This window comes from Ranitomeya imitator, chromosome 2, assembly GCF_032444005.1.
Source record: "Ranitomeya imitator isolate aRanImi1 chromosome 2, aRanImi1.pri, whole genome shotgun sequence".
NCBI lineage: Eukaryota > Metazoa > Chordata > Amphibia > Anura > Dendrobatidae > Ranitomeya > Ranitomeya imitator.
Window position 1 is genome coordinate 185,709,531 of NC_091283.1, and position 19,447 is coordinate 185,728,977.

The 19,447-nt window shown below is 49.4% G+C and overlaps 2 protein-coding genes across 13 annotated transcripts in view; one reads left to right on the forward strand and one right to left on the reverse strand.

Moving 5' to 3' along the window:
• The window catches only part of IKBKG (inhibitor of nuclear factor kappa B kinase regulatory subunit gamma), a 32,445-nt gene that overhangs the window by 6,519 nt on the left and 6,479 nt on the right, over nucleotides 1–19,447 (reverse strand). For 4 of the 12 annotated variants that reach the window (XM_069748282.1, XM_069748280.1, XM_069748281.1 and 1 more), the window contains 13 exons: nucleotides 18,909–19,118; nucleotides 14,215–14,456; nucleotides 13,436–13,546; nucleotides 13,026–13,118; nucleotides 12,884–12,945; nucleotides 12,746–12,799; nucleotides 12,345–12,447; nucleotides 11,838–11,956; nucleotides 11,229–11,369; nucleotides 6,659–6,755; nucleotides 6,429–6,578; nucleotides 6,226–6,332; nucleotides 6,075–6,133 (listed from right to left, as the gene is read on the reverse strand). In XM_069748282.1, coding sequence (XP_069604383.1) covers nucleotides 6,075–6,133; nucleotides 6,226–6,332; nucleotides 6,429–6,578; nucleotides 6,659–6,755; nucleotides 11,229–11,369; nucleotides 11,838–11,956; nucleotides 12,345–12,447; nucleotides 12,746–12,799; nucleotides 12,884–12,945; nucleotides 13,026–13,118; nucleotides 13,436–13,546; nucleotides 14,215–14,456; nucleotides 18,909–19,092 — 1,522 coding nt within the window. In that variant the 5' untranslated portion in view covers nucleotides 19,093–19,118. The remainder of the gene's footprint in view (nucleotides 1–6,074; nucleotides 6,134–6,225; nucleotides 6,333–6,428; nucleotides 6,579–6,658; nucleotides 6,756–11,228; nucleotides 11,370–11,837; nucleotides 11,957–12,344; nucleotides 12,448–12,745; nucleotides 12,800–12,883; nucleotides 12,946–13,025; nucleotides 13,119–13,435; nucleotides 13,547–14,214; nucleotides 14,457–18,908; nucleotides 19,119–19,447) is intronic. The other 8 variants (XM_069748285.1, XM_069748288.1, XM_069748287.1 and 5 more) reach the window with 3 other exon arrangements.
• Nucleotides 19,168–19,447, forward strand: part of G6PD (glucose-6-phosphate dehydrogenase) — a 30,869-nt gene continuing 30,589 nt past the window's right edge. The window contains exon 1 of the mRNA XM_069748276.1: nucleotides 19,168–19,303. The gene's annotated coding sequence lies outside the window, so the exon portion shown is untranslated. The remainder of the gene's footprint in view (nucleotides 19,304–19,447) is intronic.

Below are 19,447 nucleotides of genomic sequence, written 5' to 3' on the forward strand. Positions count from 1 at the left end.
CGGACGTTCTGTGGAGACTTCAGGATCTTCTTTCGCAGGGGCCCCTCTTCCACCCGAATTCTCGGTCACTGAATTTAATGGTATGGCCGTTGAGGCCACGGTCCTGAAGGACGTGGGTTTTTCTCAGTGTCATCCAGACTATGATAAGAGCGAGAAAACCGGCTTCCTCGCGTATCTACCACAGATGTTGGAAGGCCTTTTTCCGGTGGTGTCAGGACAACAGTCTGTTTCCTATGACCTTTTCCCTTTCATCCCTTCTCAGTTTCCTTCAAGCAGGTCTCGATTCGGGACTTTCCCTTAGCACCTTGAAGGGTCAGATTTCCGCTCTGTCCATCCTTTTTCAAAGAGACCTGGCCTCCCTTCCTCAGGTAAGGACCTTTATCCAGGGGGTCGCTCATATAGCTCCCCCTTATCATTCTCCTATCGAGCCTTGGGATCTCAACCTCGTGTTAGACGCCCTCCAGCGTGCGCCTTTTGAACCAATTCAGGACATTTCCTTCTCACTTCTATCTTGGAACATAGCCTTCTTGGTCGCCATCACCTCCATTAGAAGAGTATCGAAGTTGACGGCATTATCCTGTCATTCTCCCTTTCTAGTCCTGCACCAGGACAAGGTGGTTCTTCGACCGGTTCCTTCTTTTCTACCAAAGGTAGTTTCGGCTTTTCACATCAATGAGGACATTGTCCTCCCTTCCTTGTGCCCTTCCCCTGTTCATCCCTTGGATAAATCTCTTCACAAGTTGGATGTGGTCAGGGCTATCCGGATTTATTTCTCCAGAACTACTTCTTTTCGTCAGGCCGATGCTCTGTCTCGGAAGGGCGTCGAAAGGGGCTCCCTGCCTCTAAGTCCACAATTGCTCATTGGATCCATTCGGCGGTTCTGGAGGCATACCGTGTCCAAAACAAACGGCCTCCTTCGGGGGTGAAAGCTCACTATACCCGGGCTGTGTGAGCTTCCTGGGCACTTCGTCACCAAGCTTCGGCCTCGCAGGTTTGCAAGGCCGCAATGTGGTCATCCATTCACACCTTTGTAGAATTCTACATGGTGCATACTCAGTCTTCTGCGGACGCGAGCCTGGGTAGGAGGATACTGCAGGTGGCGGTTTCTGACCGGCCGACCTAACTCCTCTTTTTCTGCAGAATATCCCGCCCTAGGGACTGCTTTTGGACGTCCCATGGTTACCTGTGTCCCCCAATGAAGCGAGAAAGAAAGAGGGATTTTTGGTTCCTACCGTAAAATCTTTCTTGGAGCCTTCATTGGGGGACACAGCACCCTCCCTTGAAGTTGTACCGTGTTGGCCAACGTGCCGTTGTTGTGGGTTGGTATATAGGTTGAGTTTTATATTACTGTTCCTACTACTGCTTTTGCACCAACTGAGTTGCCTGGTGCCTGTCGGAGGGTGTATACTGCCGGGGAGGAGTTACTATTTCTTTATTTGCATAGTGTCAGCCTCCTAGTGGCAGCAGCATACACCCATGGTTACCTGTGTCCCCCAATGAAGGCTCCAAGAAAGAGATTTTACGGTAAGAACCAAAAATCCCTCTTTTTCTCAATATGTAAATGAGCTGTTAAGATCTATGGCCTAGACACAGCTCATTTACATAAAGAATGTGGATTTCTTTGGAATAAGATGTCGGATTGCAGATATAAAGGTCTCATTTTGTTCAGCTTCCTATGACCTACATGCCCATATAGACTGCTTAGGACAGTAGCGCCAGCTGCTAGATCCACTGAAAACCCTACCCAAGGTTGGAATCACAGTAATCAGCAGAATCGGGCTGTCAGGTCATTTTTACCACTCAGTAAAAGTGGAAAGAACAAGATCCTAAAAAAAGATGGAGTTTTATTTTTCTCTCTTGCTTCATTGCGGGACACAAGAAACCATGGGTGTATGCTGCTGCCACTATGCACAAAAAAAGTTTGTAACTCCCCCGCAGTGTACACCCCACGGACTGGCACTAGGTTAATCAGTTTCAGCTTAGCGTCAGTAGGAGGTGGATGCGGGGCTGCTCTCGGCCCTGTTTTCTATCTTTTTAGGTTGTCGTTTTACTAATAATTTCTATTTTTCAGATTCAGCTTGTGATCTAGGCGACTGAGTGGTTGTCACTCCCCTTCCCCCCACTGATTGAGTCACTACTGTACCCTCTTATGTCTTAACAAGCAGGACTCTATCCCCCCCTAACACATCAAGAGTGTTTGGGGTATCCTCCCTGAAGATAGGCAGACTGGTCCTTGCCACTACACCTGGCCAGCTCGCCCTCCGAGCAAGTCGTGCAGGGTAGGAAGACGGAACAATCACCTGCCAGTCAAGTCCTTTGATGTCCATCTTCCATCACTGGTTTGCAAAGAAGGATTCAGGATCTTCATGACAGGGGGCGTCTATGTACACACCAAAGCCAGCCACCCGTAACAGGATCCAACAGATTCTCCTCGGCATGATGAGTTGCTCCTACCTGGGAGGACTCTTGGGGTGGGTGGCAGACTCCTTTTAATTTCAAGACGAATAGATATCTGTAGTAAATGACACCTGGGTCCGAGATGTCTTCTACACTCTAGATTTTTCAAGTCCCAACCACCAAAGAATGCTTCATTCGTCCCCGGGTTTTTCAAGGCTCTGTTCACTCTCCAAGATCGGCGTCATCGTCTCCGTTCCAACACGAGAGAGCTTTTCAGGTTTCTATTCAGACCTGTTCATGGTTCCAAAGAAGGATGGCTCAGTTCGTCCCATCTTGGATCTCAAATTATTAAACAGGTATGTGCGACTTCGTCACTTCAGGATGGAGTCCCTTCAATCGGTAATGGCCTCCAGGGAGCCAGAGGAATTCCTCTGCTCGGTGGACTCTCAGGATGCCAACTTGCACATTCCCTCCGCACCAGAGGTTCCTTCTTTTCACAATTCTGGAATCCCATTTCCAGCCATTCTGCGCAGCAGGGGCATTCTTGTCACCCCTATCTAGACTATATTCTCAGCAGGCAGCATCTCCTCGGCATGCCAGGAGAGTCTACATATTACTGTGGACACCCTTTCTCATCTGGGCTATCAAAACTGCAACGTTGTCTGATACCGGATCAACGTATTGTTTTTCTGGGAATGCTTTTAGACACAGCCCAAGCAAAAAAATGTTCCTACCCAAGGAAAAGTTTTTAACGCTCATGTGCAGGATTCATTCTTTGAGGCAGTTCACCTTGTTCCCTCGGCTTCTGCATGAGCGTACTAAGCAAGATGATTGCCTCACTGGAAGCAGTCCCGTTTGCTCCATTTCACATGCGTCCTCTTCAACCTGTCTCATCTTGCTAGAAGGAAGAGTTGATCTGTTCCCTGGAACGTATTGTCTCAATTCCCTCATGGATAAAGAAGTTCCTGGGAAGGTGAGAATGTTCCTCGTTAATTCATCTCAATAGCCCTTTCCTACCTGTTTCGTAGGAAGATGGAGACAATGGATGCCAACTTACTCTGCTGGGCACCCGTATTTCAGGATTTAACAGGCCAAGGTCGATGGGCCGCTCATGAATGGTCTCTTCCAATCAATGTTCTGGCACTAGGAGCAATATTTCTTGCTCTGCTCCATTGGCAGGAACTTCTCTACAGTTATGCGATTTGAGTCCAGTCAAAAAATGCCATGGCGGTGGCATATGTCAATCACCAAGGGGGAACTGGAAGCCGGACAGTAATGTCGGAGGTCGCTCTGATCCAGTCCTGAGCTGAATGTTCCAGCAATCTCTGCGGTACACATCCCAGAAGTGGAAAATTGGGCTGCAGACTGTCAGCTGAGAATGTCTCGCTGCTGGCGAACAGTCACTGATCCCATCAGTCTTTCACAGGATCTGCCTCAGATGGCGGACTTGACCTGACAGTGTCCAAACTCAACCACAAGGTTCCTCAGTCCGTATCCAGATCTCGGGGCCAGTTAGCGATCAGATCTGTTGTGCTAGCAATTTCCTTGGCACAGTTCTCTCTCTCATATGTTTTCACCTCTACCGCTAATCCCCAGGGCAGTCAAAAAGATAAAAGCTGAAGGAGTACCCATCATACTAGTCTGTCCCGAAGACCCTGGTACACAGAATTATTTTTTTTGCATCCACTCACTGGAAACTCTCAAATCTTCCAGACTTTCTCACAGGGGCCCCGCTTCCACCAGAATTCTTACTCCGATTTAACGGGATGGCTGTTGACGCCACTATTCTAAAGTCGGCTGGCATCTCTGATCAGGTGGTCCAGACCATGATTAAAGCAAGGAAGCCGTAATCCTCTCACATCTACCACCGTATAAGATTTATTTTGCTGTTGTGAAGCTAATCTGATCATTCCAGTGGTTTTACATTTTGTCCTTTTTAGGGTATGTGCGCACGATGCGGAAAATGCTGCGGATCCGCAGTTTCCCATGAGTTTACATTACAATGTAAACCTATGGGAAACAAAAACGCCGTGCACATGCTGCGGAAAAAAACGTGGGAACTCAGCGGTTTACATTCCGCAGCGGTTTTACAACTGCTCCTATAGAAAACCGCAGTTGTAAAACCGCAGTGAAATCCACAGAAAAAAACGCAGTAAATCCGCAGCAAAAACGCAGCGTTTTTGCCCTACAGACTTATCAAATCCGCTGCGGAAAAAGCTGCAGTGGACCATTCTACGTGTGCACATAGCCTTACAGTTGGGTCTGGAGTCCAGACTGTCCCTTAATTCTCAAGGAAAATTATCTGCCCTTTCCATCCTTTTCCAAAGGAATCTTGCAGTTTGCCCAACAGCTCAAAACAATCAATGAGTTGCTCACTCCATTCCTCCCTATGAGCCTGCAGCAGACCCTGGTATCTTAATACAATGCTAGACATCCTACAAGAGTCTCCTTTTGAACCACTGCATGAGAGCTCTTCCACATTCCTTTCTTAGAAGGCTGCCTTCCTGGTCACTATTATTTCTATTACGTTAGTATCAGCTTGCAGTGCTCTGTCATTCTCCTTACGTTGTTTTACGTCTGGTTCCATACTTTCTTCCCAAGGTGGTTTCCACATTTCAGCTTAATGAGGCCATCGTGCCTCCTTTTTTGTCCGTCCCCCTCTCAACCTTGAGCTTGGTCACTAGACAAACTGGACCTGGTAAGAGCACTCCATTTTTACCTGTCCAGGACCGAGACTTTCAGGCGTACAGATTCTCTCTGTTCATCATTGCAGAAAGTCCACGGTAGGGTCTCCCGGCTTCCACGTCTACCATTGCTCACAAGGTCCGTTCTGCCATTCTGATTCTGGAAGCCTACCGACCAAGAGGCAGTGTGCGCCCACTGAGGATCACTGCACACACTGCCCACTCGGTGAGGACCTTCTTGGCTATCCGTCACCAGGCGTCAGCCTTGCAGCTCTGCAAAGCTGCTTCATGGTCTTCCATTCATACATTTGCCAAGTTCTTCAGGGTTCACATCCATGCTTCATCGGATACGAACCTTGGCAGAAAGGTCCTGCAAGCTGCAGTGGCCTGAGCTCTGACTTGAGGGTATTATTCCTTTCCCACCCTTGGGACTGCTGTTGGACATCCCATGGTTTCCTGTGTCCCCCAATGAGGAGAGAAATTAACATTTGGGTTACTCACTGTAAAATCTTTTTCTCTTAAGTATTCATGGGGGACACAACACTCGCCCTTGTTTATTCTTGTATTGGGTTTGGTTGGTTTTGGTTACATTCGTTGTGTTTGTTCTTCTTGCTTCTCCTGCTGCTTTCTCCCTAACTGATCAGCTTTGTGCCGGTCGGTGGGGTGTATACTGCTGAGGAGGACCTAACTTTTTTGTGCATAGTGGCAGCAGCATACACCCTATAGCTTCCTGTGTCCCCCAATGAAAGCTCAGAGAATAAGATTTTACGGTGAGTACCTAGATCTTCATTTTTCCCCTCCCAACCATAAGTTGTAATAAAATAAACCCACAAATAATTTCACAAAAAGGAAAAAAAAAAACAAGCCCTCACACAACTATATTTATAGATCAATAAGTTTTATGACTCTAGGCAGAAGGGGAGGAAAGAATGAAACTTGGTCCAGAGTAAAAGGGGTGAAAGGCAGACATGCTGCATACAGGCTAATACTCACCGCCCATGCTTTGCCGTAAGGTATCAATATGTCTGTTCCTCATCTCTTCGATCCTAGTCCTATAAAGAACAGACAGTGTTACCAGACTGTGACCACCGCAGCAGGGAAAACAATAACCGGGGACCTGGCCCCCTCAGATTCATTCCTCCACCTTTCTCGCAGTAGTTCATCCAGCTGTTCCTGCAGCTCCTGCTTCTCTGCATGAAGTCTCGCTCGAGCTTCACGTTCCGTGTGAAAGTCCAACCGAAATATTTCTGCCTGTGTTGGAAAGGATAAAAAAAAAGAAAAAAAAAAAAAAAGTTGGTATCCAGGGCCTGACCCCTGACTAAGTGTCGCCCCTCTGCGATGGCTGACCTGGGCCTTCAGCACAGAGATGGTCTCCTTCAGACTTTTTTTCTCGTCGGTCTCGACCTTCAGCTTGTCAATAAGTTCCTGTTTGGCTACGAGCGCCTCTTCCGCCTCCTGCAGCTGCTGCGTCAGTTCTTGAAGTTGTCCTTGCAACGTCTAAAATGCAACAGACATTACAAAAGTCCAGACGTTCCAAGCAAAGGAGGCTACGGCGCGATGGGTCGGCATGTACTCACTTTTATCATTTTCTCATGAGGGATGCTTTTCTTGATGTGGTCGTCGTATTCTTGAAATAATTTGTGATACGCGGACTGGAGCTGGGCCAACTTCCTCCTAGAGAGGAGAAATTGTGATGTTTTATGTCCCCCTCCATGAGTATGATACACAACATTCAGTTTGACAAGCTGTTCACTTTCGCTGCAGCTCCTCCGCTGGAGAAGTATGGTATTACACAGTGCTTCTGAACATGGCTGATTCATTTTTTATTTTAGTCTGTTCCTGCCGCAGCATTTTGGCAAAAACTTCAGCCTAGGGTGATATGGTCTCGGCTCATGTGTCAGCGGCATAGATCACAGGTGAATGGGATCATACTGCAGCCCTTAGGGTACTGCAACGAGCCAATCCCCAAAAACAATAAGACCCTAAATAACCATAAAATTAAGTGTGCACAAATCTATGAAGTGATAAGTCATTTGTGATACCGTGTTCAGCACCATTGTGTAGGTTTTTATTAATGGGGTGAAATATTAGCTGCTTTTTGTGCACAAATAGTGCCACACCTAGCTACAGGCTGTGGCTGGTAATGCAGCTCGGTTTGATTAAAGTAAATGTGACAGCGCTGCAATAGCGATACACATGGCACTTTTTTTTTTCTGTGTGCAACCAGAGTGATGAATGTGCGATCGGACCCCTCACCATGGTGCGGTGCAGTATATAGTGATTTTTTTTTTCCCCTCTTGTGCATTTAAAAGAATGACAACTTTATCAACGTGGGTCAAAAATGGGAAGAATTTGCAAAACTTGTAAAAACTCCTCAGCAGAAGAGGGTAATGCAGGCGGAGCAGCAGGACAGCCAGGAGCCTTCACACTCGGAAGAAAAGGAACGGAATCCCCTGGAACAACAGGACGGCCACATGTAGAAAGGGTCTCGTTAAAGGGATGATCCGGAATCTGTAAAACATGGCCGCTTTCTTCTGGTAAGGCAGCCCAGTTCCATTGAAGTGAATGGGGCTGATCTGCCCTACCGCACACAACCAGATACTGTTATTGGATGACAGTGGCCATGTTTTTCTAATTCCGGTCTTTCCCTTTAATTCAGTGGTACTTAAAAAAAAAAAAAAAAAAAAAAATTTTAAACAGGCTCTATCATAAATATACCTGCACATAAGACTTAAGCATACAATTATAGTTGATGTAAACCTGCATTTTTTTTGTGCAATAAGTTTCTAATCTGTCCCATTTATATTTTGGCTGATTGTTTATCGCGCTCCCTAGCTCTAACCTTTAAATCAGACGTGGGTAGAAAATCTGGTAATGCCAACAAAGCCTGCAGTACCAGACACAACCTGTAGACTAATGTGGTGCTGTTCCTAGAATGCAGCCACTGTGTTTTCGAATTTCATACCACCCTTTTAGAGCCTAAAGGTACCGTCACACTAGACGATATCGCTAGCGATCCGTGACGTTGCAGCGTCCTCGCTAGCGATATCGTCCAGTGTGACAGGCAGCAGCGATCAGGCCCCTGCTGTGCTGTCGCTGGTCGGAGAAGAAAGTCCAGAACTTTATTTCGTCGCTGGACTCCCCGTAGACATCGCTGAATCGGCGTGTGTGACACCGATTCAGCGATGTCTTCACTGGTAACCAGGGTAAACATCGGGTAACTAAGCGCAGGGCCGCGCTTAGTAACCCGATGTTTACCCTGGTTACCATCGTTAAAGTAAAAAAAACAACCGCTACATACTTACCTACCGCTGTCTGTCCCCGGCGCTCTGCTTCTCTGGTCTGGCTGTGAGCACAGCGGCCGGAAAGCAGAGCGGTGACGTCACCGCTCTGCTTTCCGGCTGCCCGGCGCTCACAGCCAGAGCAGAGAAGCAAAGCGCCGGGGACAGACAGCGGTAGGTAAGTATGTAGCGTTTGTTTTTTTACTTTTAGGATGGTAACCAGGGTAAACATCGGGTTACTAAGCGCGGCCCTGCGCTTAGTAACCCGATGTTTACCCTGGTTACCGGGGACATCGGGATCGTTGGTCGCTGGAGAGCGGTCTGTGTGACAGCTCTCCAGCGACCAAACAGCGACGCTGCAGCGATCCGGATCGTTGTCGGTATCGCTGCAGCGTCGCTTAGTGTGACGGTACCATAAGACCTTGTAAATACTAAAGCTGGTACATGGGTGGTTTACGACTTGCTGCATGTGATTATACAAGCAGATTTCAGCTAACGAGCCCGATAATGAAGGCAGTGAGTCCGATTGGCTCTCGTTGTAAGGCCCTTTTACGCACGGCGAGATGCAAACTGTGAGCCAAAGATTGGGTCCAAGTGTTCTTGTGATTGTTCATGCCACGTCCAAGGTGCAGCAGTGTGCTGGTAAAAGGGAATCTGTCAGCAGGATTGGGCTGAGTCATCTGCAGACAGTGTCAGGTCGGCGCCGTTATACTGATTACAATGATACCTGGTGATGAAATCCGTCTTGTGGTTGTTGATTAATCTTTATTTTCAGTTTTGAGTTAATGATATGCTTGTGCCCCGGGGCGGCCTGTGGGGGGGTCTACATGTGGTGCTCGGATTAGGAATTCATAATGCAGATTGCTAACTGTAGATTACTGTACACAATCTTGCTGACAGGTTCCCTTTAAATTGCAAATGGCCATACAGTTTTACAAAAAACTCTTTGGAATTTAAGTTCCCAGGGTGCAAAAACAAAGAGGATTTTTCTTCGTTTACGTAAAATCTGCCGGAATTTTAGGCTATGTTCACACGTTCCTGATTTCCCTCCTTTTTTTTCAGGACTAAAAACCGCAGCTCTTGGCAGAAAACGCAGGTCCTTTTTTTGGTGCGTTTTTTGATGCAGTTTTCTATGCAGAGTCTGTGTGTTTTCTAGGAGGTTTTTTAGGGTTAAAATGGCTGAAAATACCCTAACCCTACCCCTATTCTAACCTTAATTTTTTTATTGTCCCTACCTATGGGGGTGACAAAGGGGGGGGTCATTTACTATTTTTTTTATTTTGATCACTGAGATATAACCTATCTCAGTGATCAAAATGCACTTTGGAACGAATCTGCCGGCCGGCAGATTCGGCGGGCGCACTGCGGATGCGCCCGCCATTTTGCAAGATGGCGGCGCCCAGGGAGAAGACGGCCGGACGGACACCGGGAGGTCGGGTAAGTATAAGGGGGGGAGATGAGGGCACGGGGGGTGGGGGTGGGATTGGGGCACGGGGGGGCAGCCACACTGCAGCGGTTCTGCACCACAAACCGCAGAAAACCCGCAGATATTTTTTTCATCTACGGGTTTTACTGCGGGTTGGACCTCACAATGGAGGTCTATGGGTGCAGAACCGCTGCAGTTCCGCAAAAAGAAATGACATGGTACTTCTTTTTTACTGCGGCTATTCAGCGCGGCTTTTTTCGCGATTTTCCGCAATGTGGGCACAGCAGTTCCTGTTTTCCATAGGGTACATTGTAATGTACCCTGCATGGAAAACAGCTGCGGACCCGCAGCGGGAAAATCGCGGCGATTCCGCATGAAAAAAAGGATGGTGTGAACATGGCCTTACAGTGTGTGAGATGTATGTACTGTGGGTTAAAAAAGTAGTAATAATAATCGACAAGCGTCTGGTCGAGATCTGCAGCCTGTCAACTTATGCAATGCCAAGGGTAATACCCTTGTTAACTGTCGGAACAGCTGTGAGACATGCAGGCGAGGGGACTCAAACACAGTTTTCGAGCACGCCGAAGTCACTCGGTTAGCCCCTTATCCCAGCAAGTTCACTCATCAGTATGGGTAAGTATGGAGGCGTCTACAAAAGATCTGTGGTTATTTCTTCAAGATATGTGGAACCACCGAGTTGTTGCAAAATCCGTGTGCGAGTTTACCAAGAGGAACTGATGAAGACGAATTCTGATTTACATTTCTCTTTCGTTCGTTCACTTTGCATTTTATTAATTGATAACACTATTAACTCTCCTAATCTGAACACTTCTTACTGTGCAGCATTCTTTCCCACACCTGAGGAGATGTTCTGCGCAGGCGAGTCACTGTGACCTCCGGTGTGCGCGCCGATAATATGCTCTCCCCACTCCCTCCCTCCCTGCACAGTCATCACTAGGAACCATGTGAACATGGCGATGACTATGCAGGGAGGAAGTGGGGAGAGCACCTTATCGTTGCACACGCCGCAGGTCACTGACACGGAGGTCACCGGCACAGAAGATCCCTGAATGCAGTGCCCATAGAAGGGAGGAAGAGGTATGTATTGTGGAGGGGGTGCAGGGCGCAGGCGCGACATTCCTGCACCAGAACGGACGCTGATGGGAGGTGGGCGATATTATAATGAAGAGGGAAGCAGGGATTTCTACCAGGCACCACACGCCCGGAAGAAAAAATTAGCATAAGGAAAGAATATAAGATTTCTCAAGAAGACCATTAACATGAGGCATACAGGTAGGACGAGTGTAACATTTCGATCACCTGTATGCCCATATTAATAGGTCATATACGTCTGGGGGGGGGGGGCCAGATTCCCTTTACAACTTTTGCACGGTCCCGGATTCCTTATCCTGCACCCCCTGGAATTACTGGATGACTTACATCTCTTCTCTGGCGTTGGTTCTCTCTATCTTCAGCGCGGCTTCCAGGTTCTGCATCTGCAATCGGTTCTGATCCAGCTGGAGGACCTGCTGCTTCATCTGAGCCTCCCATTCCCGTTGCTGCGCTTGTGCGCTTTGTAGGCTACAAAACCAGAGACGGAGGTTACAATGCGAGTGTGCACACACTGCTACATCCTGTAAAAGGGGATGTCTCATTAAAAGAACACCTTCCCTAAAGGGGGCCTTCCCAGACAACATCGGATTGGTTCCGGCACATCTTTTGGAAGCAATGAGGTGCCATCCAGGGGTCCACACATTTCCCCTGCAGGTTATATGTAGCATTGCATATCGGACAGTCAGATGAGTAGCTGACCATTAGAGATGACAGATTAAATTTGCAGAGCCCTGATCCAGCGGTCACGTCAGTGCTAAAAAACAGAAGAGGCGCAGCGGACTCTGAGCAGGTATGGGGAAGCCCCGTCTGGCGGCCATGGACTGATTCTCTTATCTCTACTGACCACGTAACGCACGGACTGACTGGGTTCATCCTCTTTACGAGACAACCCCTTTAAGGACCACCGTCTTCCACTCGTCTCCATTAGTTCCTTACCTTTCCTCCACCTTTTTTTTCTGCTGTGTAGAAACCTCCAGACTCCTTTGGCTCTCGTGTAGCTCCCCGAGAAGGGACGTTACCTGGGCTTTTACTGACATCTTCTCCTCCGTCAGTAACTAGAAGGTAAAAGAGAATTTTAGCAACGCCCTGCATCCGCTGACAATACAGAATACAGGCTGTGAGTGACCGATCTGTGTACCGAGCCTCCATCTCTGCCTACGGGAAGATGCCAGCTATCTGTATGGTACCAAGCCAGGCTTGATGTCATGTAGGACAGCGTTCCACCTTCCCGAGAAACAGCGCCACCCCTGTCTAAAGGTGTAGTCATGCATTGCACCCACAGGCCGAGCTGCCAGCGGACAGGAGTGGCGCTGTATGGTTTTATTCTAATATCATACGGCCCCTTTAAGACACACAGATTAGAGATGATCACAAAGATTGGTGCTGCTGCCACCGCGGTGCCAATATTTCTGCAATGATCACAATTCGGCCACGTCTTTGTACCTGCAGTTTTCTCTGCGCGTCCTCCCCTTGCTCGCTCAGGTGGAGCGTCAGATGCGACACCTCCTCTCTCAGCTCTTTCATCTGCTCTTGCAGCTGAGAATTCCTGCAGAAAAGTGAGAAGTGACAAGACATATAAACTAGGGGGGAAACCTGGAGAGACCCCCTGGCATTCCAGCCCCTCGCCCAGCGGCAATCCCCATCACCCTCCCGCAGGATCGGAGCCAAAACCATAAAACTACCCAAGAATTAGAAAACAAAGGAGTCGCTTTCTTGCACAAGGGTTGTGTGAAGTATTGCACTCCGGGATGCAATACCATAACAGACCTCTTGACAGGGGTGGCAGTGTTTCTGCAAGAAAGCAGCTCCTTTCGTCTTGCACAATACACATTAAGGGCGCTCACAGTGTCTCGGCCTCCAGCAGCTTCTCCTTGAGATCCTGCTCAGCTCTTGCTTTTCTATAAGTAACAGATATAGAGAGAGGGGTGAACAAGAGGAGGCAATGCTGAAGGGGGTAAATCCCCCCAAAGCCGGTCACCTACCTGTCCCCAACCCCCTGCAGGAAATCGACTTCTGTTGGAACGCTCCGGACTTCAGTTTCCTCCTGCAACAGTAAGGCACAAATCATTAGATGACAGTAGGGATGAAGATGGCAGCTGGCGGGCGCGAGTACGTCTCCCTCACCCGCAGTCTGACCCCATGTGTAGCTGCCGAGTTCATCATCCGATGCCTCTCCTTTTCCAGGGTCAGGTTTGCTTCCATCAACCTTTGCAATTCCTTTAGGATATCATTCAGCAGAAAGACATCCATCAACAAGGGGGAAGGAAGAAGACGGCACCATACACAAAAAAAACAAAAAACACTGAGCGGCAGCAACATCTGCTCCCAAGACAGAATCATGGATGACGGGATTTGGGAAAAAGTGGCTGAAACCTAAGAAACAGCGCCCCACCCGACTATAGGCCATGTCATGCATTGCATTCGCTTAAAGGGGCCTACCAATGTCTTACAGCTGAGCAGTTAACTCAGCTCCACTCACTGATTGGCTGCGGCCAGCTCCTATTACCTGGGTGCTGACAGACGTGCGGTCTCACCTGCTCGGCTCGGGGTGGCCCCGCGTGATTTCGTGCTGGCCCTCTCAGCGCTTCGCACATACTTTGGGTCAGAGTTTCACAGGAGGACATAGAGGTCCCAGGGCTGTTAGCCTAATGACACACAGCACAGCAGTCAGGCCGGGGCCGAGCCGAGGAGAGAGCGGAGGATAGCGGCAGCGCCCCCAACAGGTCATCTAAGCATTCACTACTCCCTTAGGTGCTTTTATTACTATACCCAGCGGAGCAGCACAGGACATACGGACCACCCACACCGGATAACAATTTAAATATTTTTCTTCATGATTGGCTGCAGCGGTCAATTACTATAGACGTGACATTACTGCTGCTGCGCTAAAATTTGACAACGATGTTGAGGGAAGAAGCGCCCCCATACATGTTAGATTTAGATAGGGGTATTAATGTATATGGGGGTCCTATAAGCTCCATCCACACTAGCACTGTGGGTTTCCATAACTTATAGGCTGAGACTTGTCACAGCTTCTCGTATAGTGGAGGCCTACAGTGTGAACAGAGCCTTAAACAGCGAACCCCAGGCACAATGCGGAGCGACACAACATGGAGAAAATGCTATGGTGTGACTACGGTGCAGAGACCATGGAGGGTGGGAACGAGCAGCTCAGGACCCAGTGTGTTGGCCGGGGCACGGATATTACTGTACAGGAAGCCCACAGCCCGGGGAGAGTCCCCGCTACGTATTACATGGCAGCCTATCCAAGGGTGTAAGGAGCATGAAGGTGCAGGAAGAAGCGGGCAGTCACCTCGGAGGGTCCCTCGGCCATGGCCTCGTCTTCTCTGGTCGCTGTCGCCTCGGATAGGTGTTTTCTTGCCTCCTCCAGGTGACTTTGCAGGGAGTCGCGCTCGGCCGATAACCTCAGCACCAGGCTCTTGGCTTCACTGAACTTGAAAGCGATGAACTCGCGCTCTTTCCTCTGCGTCTCCTGAAACTCCAGCATCTCGCCGTGCCTCTTCCTGAGCATGGTGTTACTCTGCTCCAGAGCCACTGGGGGGGGGAGAGAAGAAATGGAATGCGTCTCAGACCCTGCACTGGGCGGTACACGGGGAGCATAACGGTCCTAACACCTGCGCAGCAGATCAGCCTTACTGCCATCCCCCCAAAAGGTCTAACACTTTCTGATGCACAAACAAGTCTAGAATGTCCAGGAACTGTCCAGGTTTTCATACTCTTTAACTTGGCTGTTTGCCTTCATCAGCATTCTGCCAGCACTATAGGTGCTGGAATTTTCTTTTGTTCCCAGGAAACACTGCTTCTACCATTGTTCTACTACTTGTCTGCCTAGAACTAACATTTCAGTTCTCTGTTAGCGCCTGTATACAGTTTGACAGAAACGAGTTCAGAAAAGACACAGACACACACCCCGACTTCCCAATAGAGCGACAGAGACACGCTCCCACTTCCCGGTAGAGCGACAGAGACACGCTCCCACTCCTGGTAGAGCGACAGAGACACGCCCCCACTTCCCGGTAGAGTGACAGAGACACGCTCCCACTCCTGGTAGAGCGACAGAGACACGCCCCCACTCCTGGTAGAGCGACAGAGACACGCCCCCACTCCTGGTAGAGCGACAGAGACATGCCCCCACTCCTGGTAGAGCGACAGAGACACGCTCCCACTCCTGGTAGAGCGACAGAGACACGCCCCCACTCCTGGTAGAGCGACAGAGACACGCCCCCACTCCTGGTAGAGCGACAGAGACACGCCCCCACTTCCCGGTAGAGCGACAGAGACACGCTCCCACTCCTGGTAGAGCGACAGAGACACGCCCCCACTTCCCGGTAGAGCGACAGAGACACGCTCCCACTCCTGGTAGAGCGACAGAGACACGCCCCCACTCCTGGTAGAGCGACAGAGACACGCCCCCACTCCTGGTAGAGCGACAGAGACACGCCCCCACTTCCCGGTAGAGCGACAGAGACACGCTCCCACTCCTGGTAGAGCGACAGAGACATGCCCCCACTTCCCGGTAGAGTGACAGAGACACGCTCCCACTCCTGGTAGAGCGACAGAGACACGCCCCCACTCCTGGTAGAGCGACAGAGACACGCCCCCACTCCTGGTAGAGCGACAGAGACATGCCCCCACTTCCCGGTAGAGCGACAGAGACACGCTCCCACTCCTGGTAGAGCGACAGAGACACGCCCCCACTCCTGGTAGAGCGACAGAGACACGCCCCCACTTCCCGGTAGAGCGACAGAGACACGCCCCCACTTCCCGGTAGAGCGACAGAGACACGCCCCCACTCCTGGTAGAGCGACAGACATGCCCCCACTTCCCGGTAGAGCGACAGAGACACGCTCCCACTCCTGGTAGAGCGACAGAGACACGCCCCCACTCCTGGTAGAGCGACAGAGACACGCCCCCACTTCCCGGTAGAGTGACAGAGACACGCTCCCACTCCTGGTAGAGCGACAGAGACACGCCCCCACTCCTGGTAGAGCGACAGAGACACGCTCCCACTCCTGGTAGAGCGACAGAGACACGCCCCCACTCCTGGTAGAGCGACAGAGACACGCTCCCACTTCCCAGTAGAGCGACAGACAAGCCCCCACTACTGGTAGAGTGACAGACAAGCCCCCCACTTCCCGATCGAGCGAAAGAGACATGCCCCACTTCCCAGTAGAGCGACAGACAAGCCCCCCACTTCCCGGTAGAGCGACAGAGACACGCCCCCACTACTGGTAGAGTGACAGACAAGCCCCCCACTTCCCGATCGAGCGAAAGAGACACGCCCTACTTCCCAGTAGAGCAACAGACAAGCCCCCCACTTCCCGATAGAGCGACAGAGACACGCCCCCACTACTGGTAGAGTGACAGACAAGCCCCCCACTTCCCGATAGAGCGAAAGAGACACGCCCTACTTCCCAGTAGAGCAACAGACAAGCCCCCCACTTCCCGGTAGAGTGACAGAGACACGCTCCCACTCTCTGGTAGAGCAACAAACACCCCCCACTCCTGGTAGAGCGACAGACAAGCCCCCCTCTTCCTGGCAGAGTGACAGAGACACGCTCCAACTCCTGGTAGAGTGATAGACACCTGCCCCCACTTTCGGTAGAGCGACAGAGATACGCCGCCACTAAAGGCACAGGGACCCTCTAAGCACCGGTTAGAAATAAGGGGACAGTACACTAAGAAGCTGAGGCAGTGTTCACATTTGCTTCCCTTCAGAACAGAAGCTGTAATGCTGTGCTAGATCAGTCACACAACGGACCCCACTGACTTGTAGAGGGGTCAATCAGGTTATGCTGAGGAATATGCCAGTCTGACTGGACAAAGTCTGTGAAAGAGGCATTGATGCAGATGTGAACAGAGCGGCACATTAAAGGGTTAATATCATTTACAAAAAAAAAAGTCATATACAGTACAGACCAAAAGTTTGGACACACCTTCTCATTTAAAGATTTTTCTGTATTTTCATGGCTATGAAAATTGTACATTCACACTGAAGGCACCAAAACTATGAATTAACACATGTGGAATTATACACTTAACAAAAAAGTGTGAAACAACTGAAAATATGTCTTATATTCTAGGTTCTTCAAAGTAGCCACCTTTTGCTTTGATGACTGCTTTGCACACTCTTGGCATTCTCTTGATGAGCTTCAAGCGGTAGTCACCGGGAATGGTTTTCACTTCACAGGTGTGCCCTGTCAGGTTTAATAAGTGGGATTTATTGCCTTATAAATGGGGTTGGGACCATCAGTTGTGTTGTGCTGAAGTCTGGTGGATACACAGCTGATAGTCCTACTGAATAGACTGTTAGAATTTGTATTATGGCAAGAAAACAGCAGCTAAGTAAAGAAAAAAGAGTAGCCATCATTACTTTAAGAAATGAAGGTCATTCAGTCTGAAAAAATTGCGAAAACTTTGAAAGTGTCCCCAAGTGCAGTGGCAAAAACCATCAAGCGCTACAAAGAAACTGGCTCACATGAGGACCGCGCCAGGAAAGGAAGACCAAGAGTCACCTCTGCTTCTGAGGATAAGTTTACCGGAGTCACCAGCCTCAGAAATCGCAGGTTATCAGCAGCTCAGATTAGAGACCAGGTCAATGCCACACAGAGTTCTAGCAGCAGACACATCTCTGCAACAACTGTTAAGAGGAGACTTTGTACAGCAGGCCTTCATGGTAAAATAGCTGCTAGGAAACCACTGCTAAGGACAGGCAACAAGCAGAAGAGACTTGTTTGGGCTACAGAACACAAGGAATGGACATTAGACCAGTGGAAATCTGTGCTTTGGTCTGATGAGTCCAAATTTAAGATCTTTGGTTCCAACCACCGTGTCTTTGTGTGACGCAGAAAAGGTAAACGGATGGACTCTACATGCCTGGTTCCCACCGTGAAGCATGGAGGAGGAGGTGTGATGGTGTGGGGGTGCTTTGCTGGTGACACTATTGGGGATTTATTCAAAATTGAAAACATACTGAACCAGCATGGCTACCACAGCATCTTGCAGCGGCATGCTACTCCATCCGATTTGCGTTTAGTTGGACCATCATTTATTTTTCAACAGGACATTGACCTCAAACACACCTCCAGGCTGTGTAAGGGCTATTTGACCAAGAAGGAGAGTGATGGGGTGCTACGCCAGATGACCTGGCCTCCACAGTCACCAGACCTGAACCCAATGAAGATGGTTTGGGGTGAGCTGGACCGCAGAGTGAAGGCAAAAGGGTCAACAAGGGCTAAACATCTCTGGGAACTCCTTCAAGGTTGTTGGAAGACCATTCCTGGTGACTACCTCTTGAAGCTCATCAAGAGAATGCCAAGAGTGTGCAAAGCAGTCATCAAAGCAAAAGGTGGCTACATTGAAGAACCTGGAATATAAGACATAATTTCAGTTGTTTTACACTTTTTTGTTAAGTATATAATTCCACGTGTGTTAATTCATAGTTTGGATGCCTTCAGTGTGAATTTACAATTTTCATAGTCATGAAAATACAGAAAAATCTTTAAATGAGAAGGTGTGTCCAAACTTTTGGTCTGTACTGTATAATAAGGGCTCCACCAAGCTACTGAACTATGGAGGGTTCAGGTCCGGACATCCCCACTGACTGCTCAAAATATGTGCAAAGTGAATGACCCCTGCAGGAGTGATCAGCAGGGTGTAGGGGCTCCACAGTAAGTCTATAGGTCTCACAGACAGTGGTATGCGGACTTTTCAGCCCATACTCACTCCTGCATGGCGAGTTAAGTAGTCGGTAGGGTATTTCAAGACTCGGACCCCCATTCGGCAGCTACCAGAGCTGGTAATATTTTGATCTGTGGGGGGTGTGGGTGCCGGACCACTACTGAGCTGATAGTGATGGCTGTATCATAGTAATGGAAAATCCCTTTAAGCAGGCGGCATGTGCATGATATCAGTATGGGAATGTACACGGCGTGCTGTAATGTGACACACGGTGTGATGCCGTTTTGCTATTGGCTACGTTCTCACCTTGCAGATCCTGGTTCTCAGCCCTCAGGCGCTGGAAGGCCTCGTGATTACATATTTCAGGGGGGACGATCTCAGCCCTCCCCAAGGACATGTCTCCCGACCCTCCAGTGCACGGCGGGGTGAAGCTGCTGCCGGAGCCTTCGTTGGGCTGCACCATCCTGGCGGTCTGCCCCGGGGCGCTCATTCACTGCGCACAATCCGGTCACCAGCCTGCGGGGGGAACGAGAGGATAAAGTCAGGAGGCGAAACACCACCCTCCTCTGCTTCTGCAGCCGGACGGATCGCTCGGGAGTCAGCGCAGATCACGGGGGATTTATTGGGCATCTTGCGGATTTTAAGAAGAAGAAGACGACGATTGTGAGGAAATGGCTGAACATGCATTCTACAGGGTAGAGGTAAGAAGGTTTCCATTCACTGACAGCAAACAGACGCAGACACAGTTTGGTAGAAAGTCGCAGAAATTTATCATAAAATGATCATTCCAAATCGTACATTATTGCTGCTGTGGTGCCACGTTATTGCCGTTTTCTAGATAACAG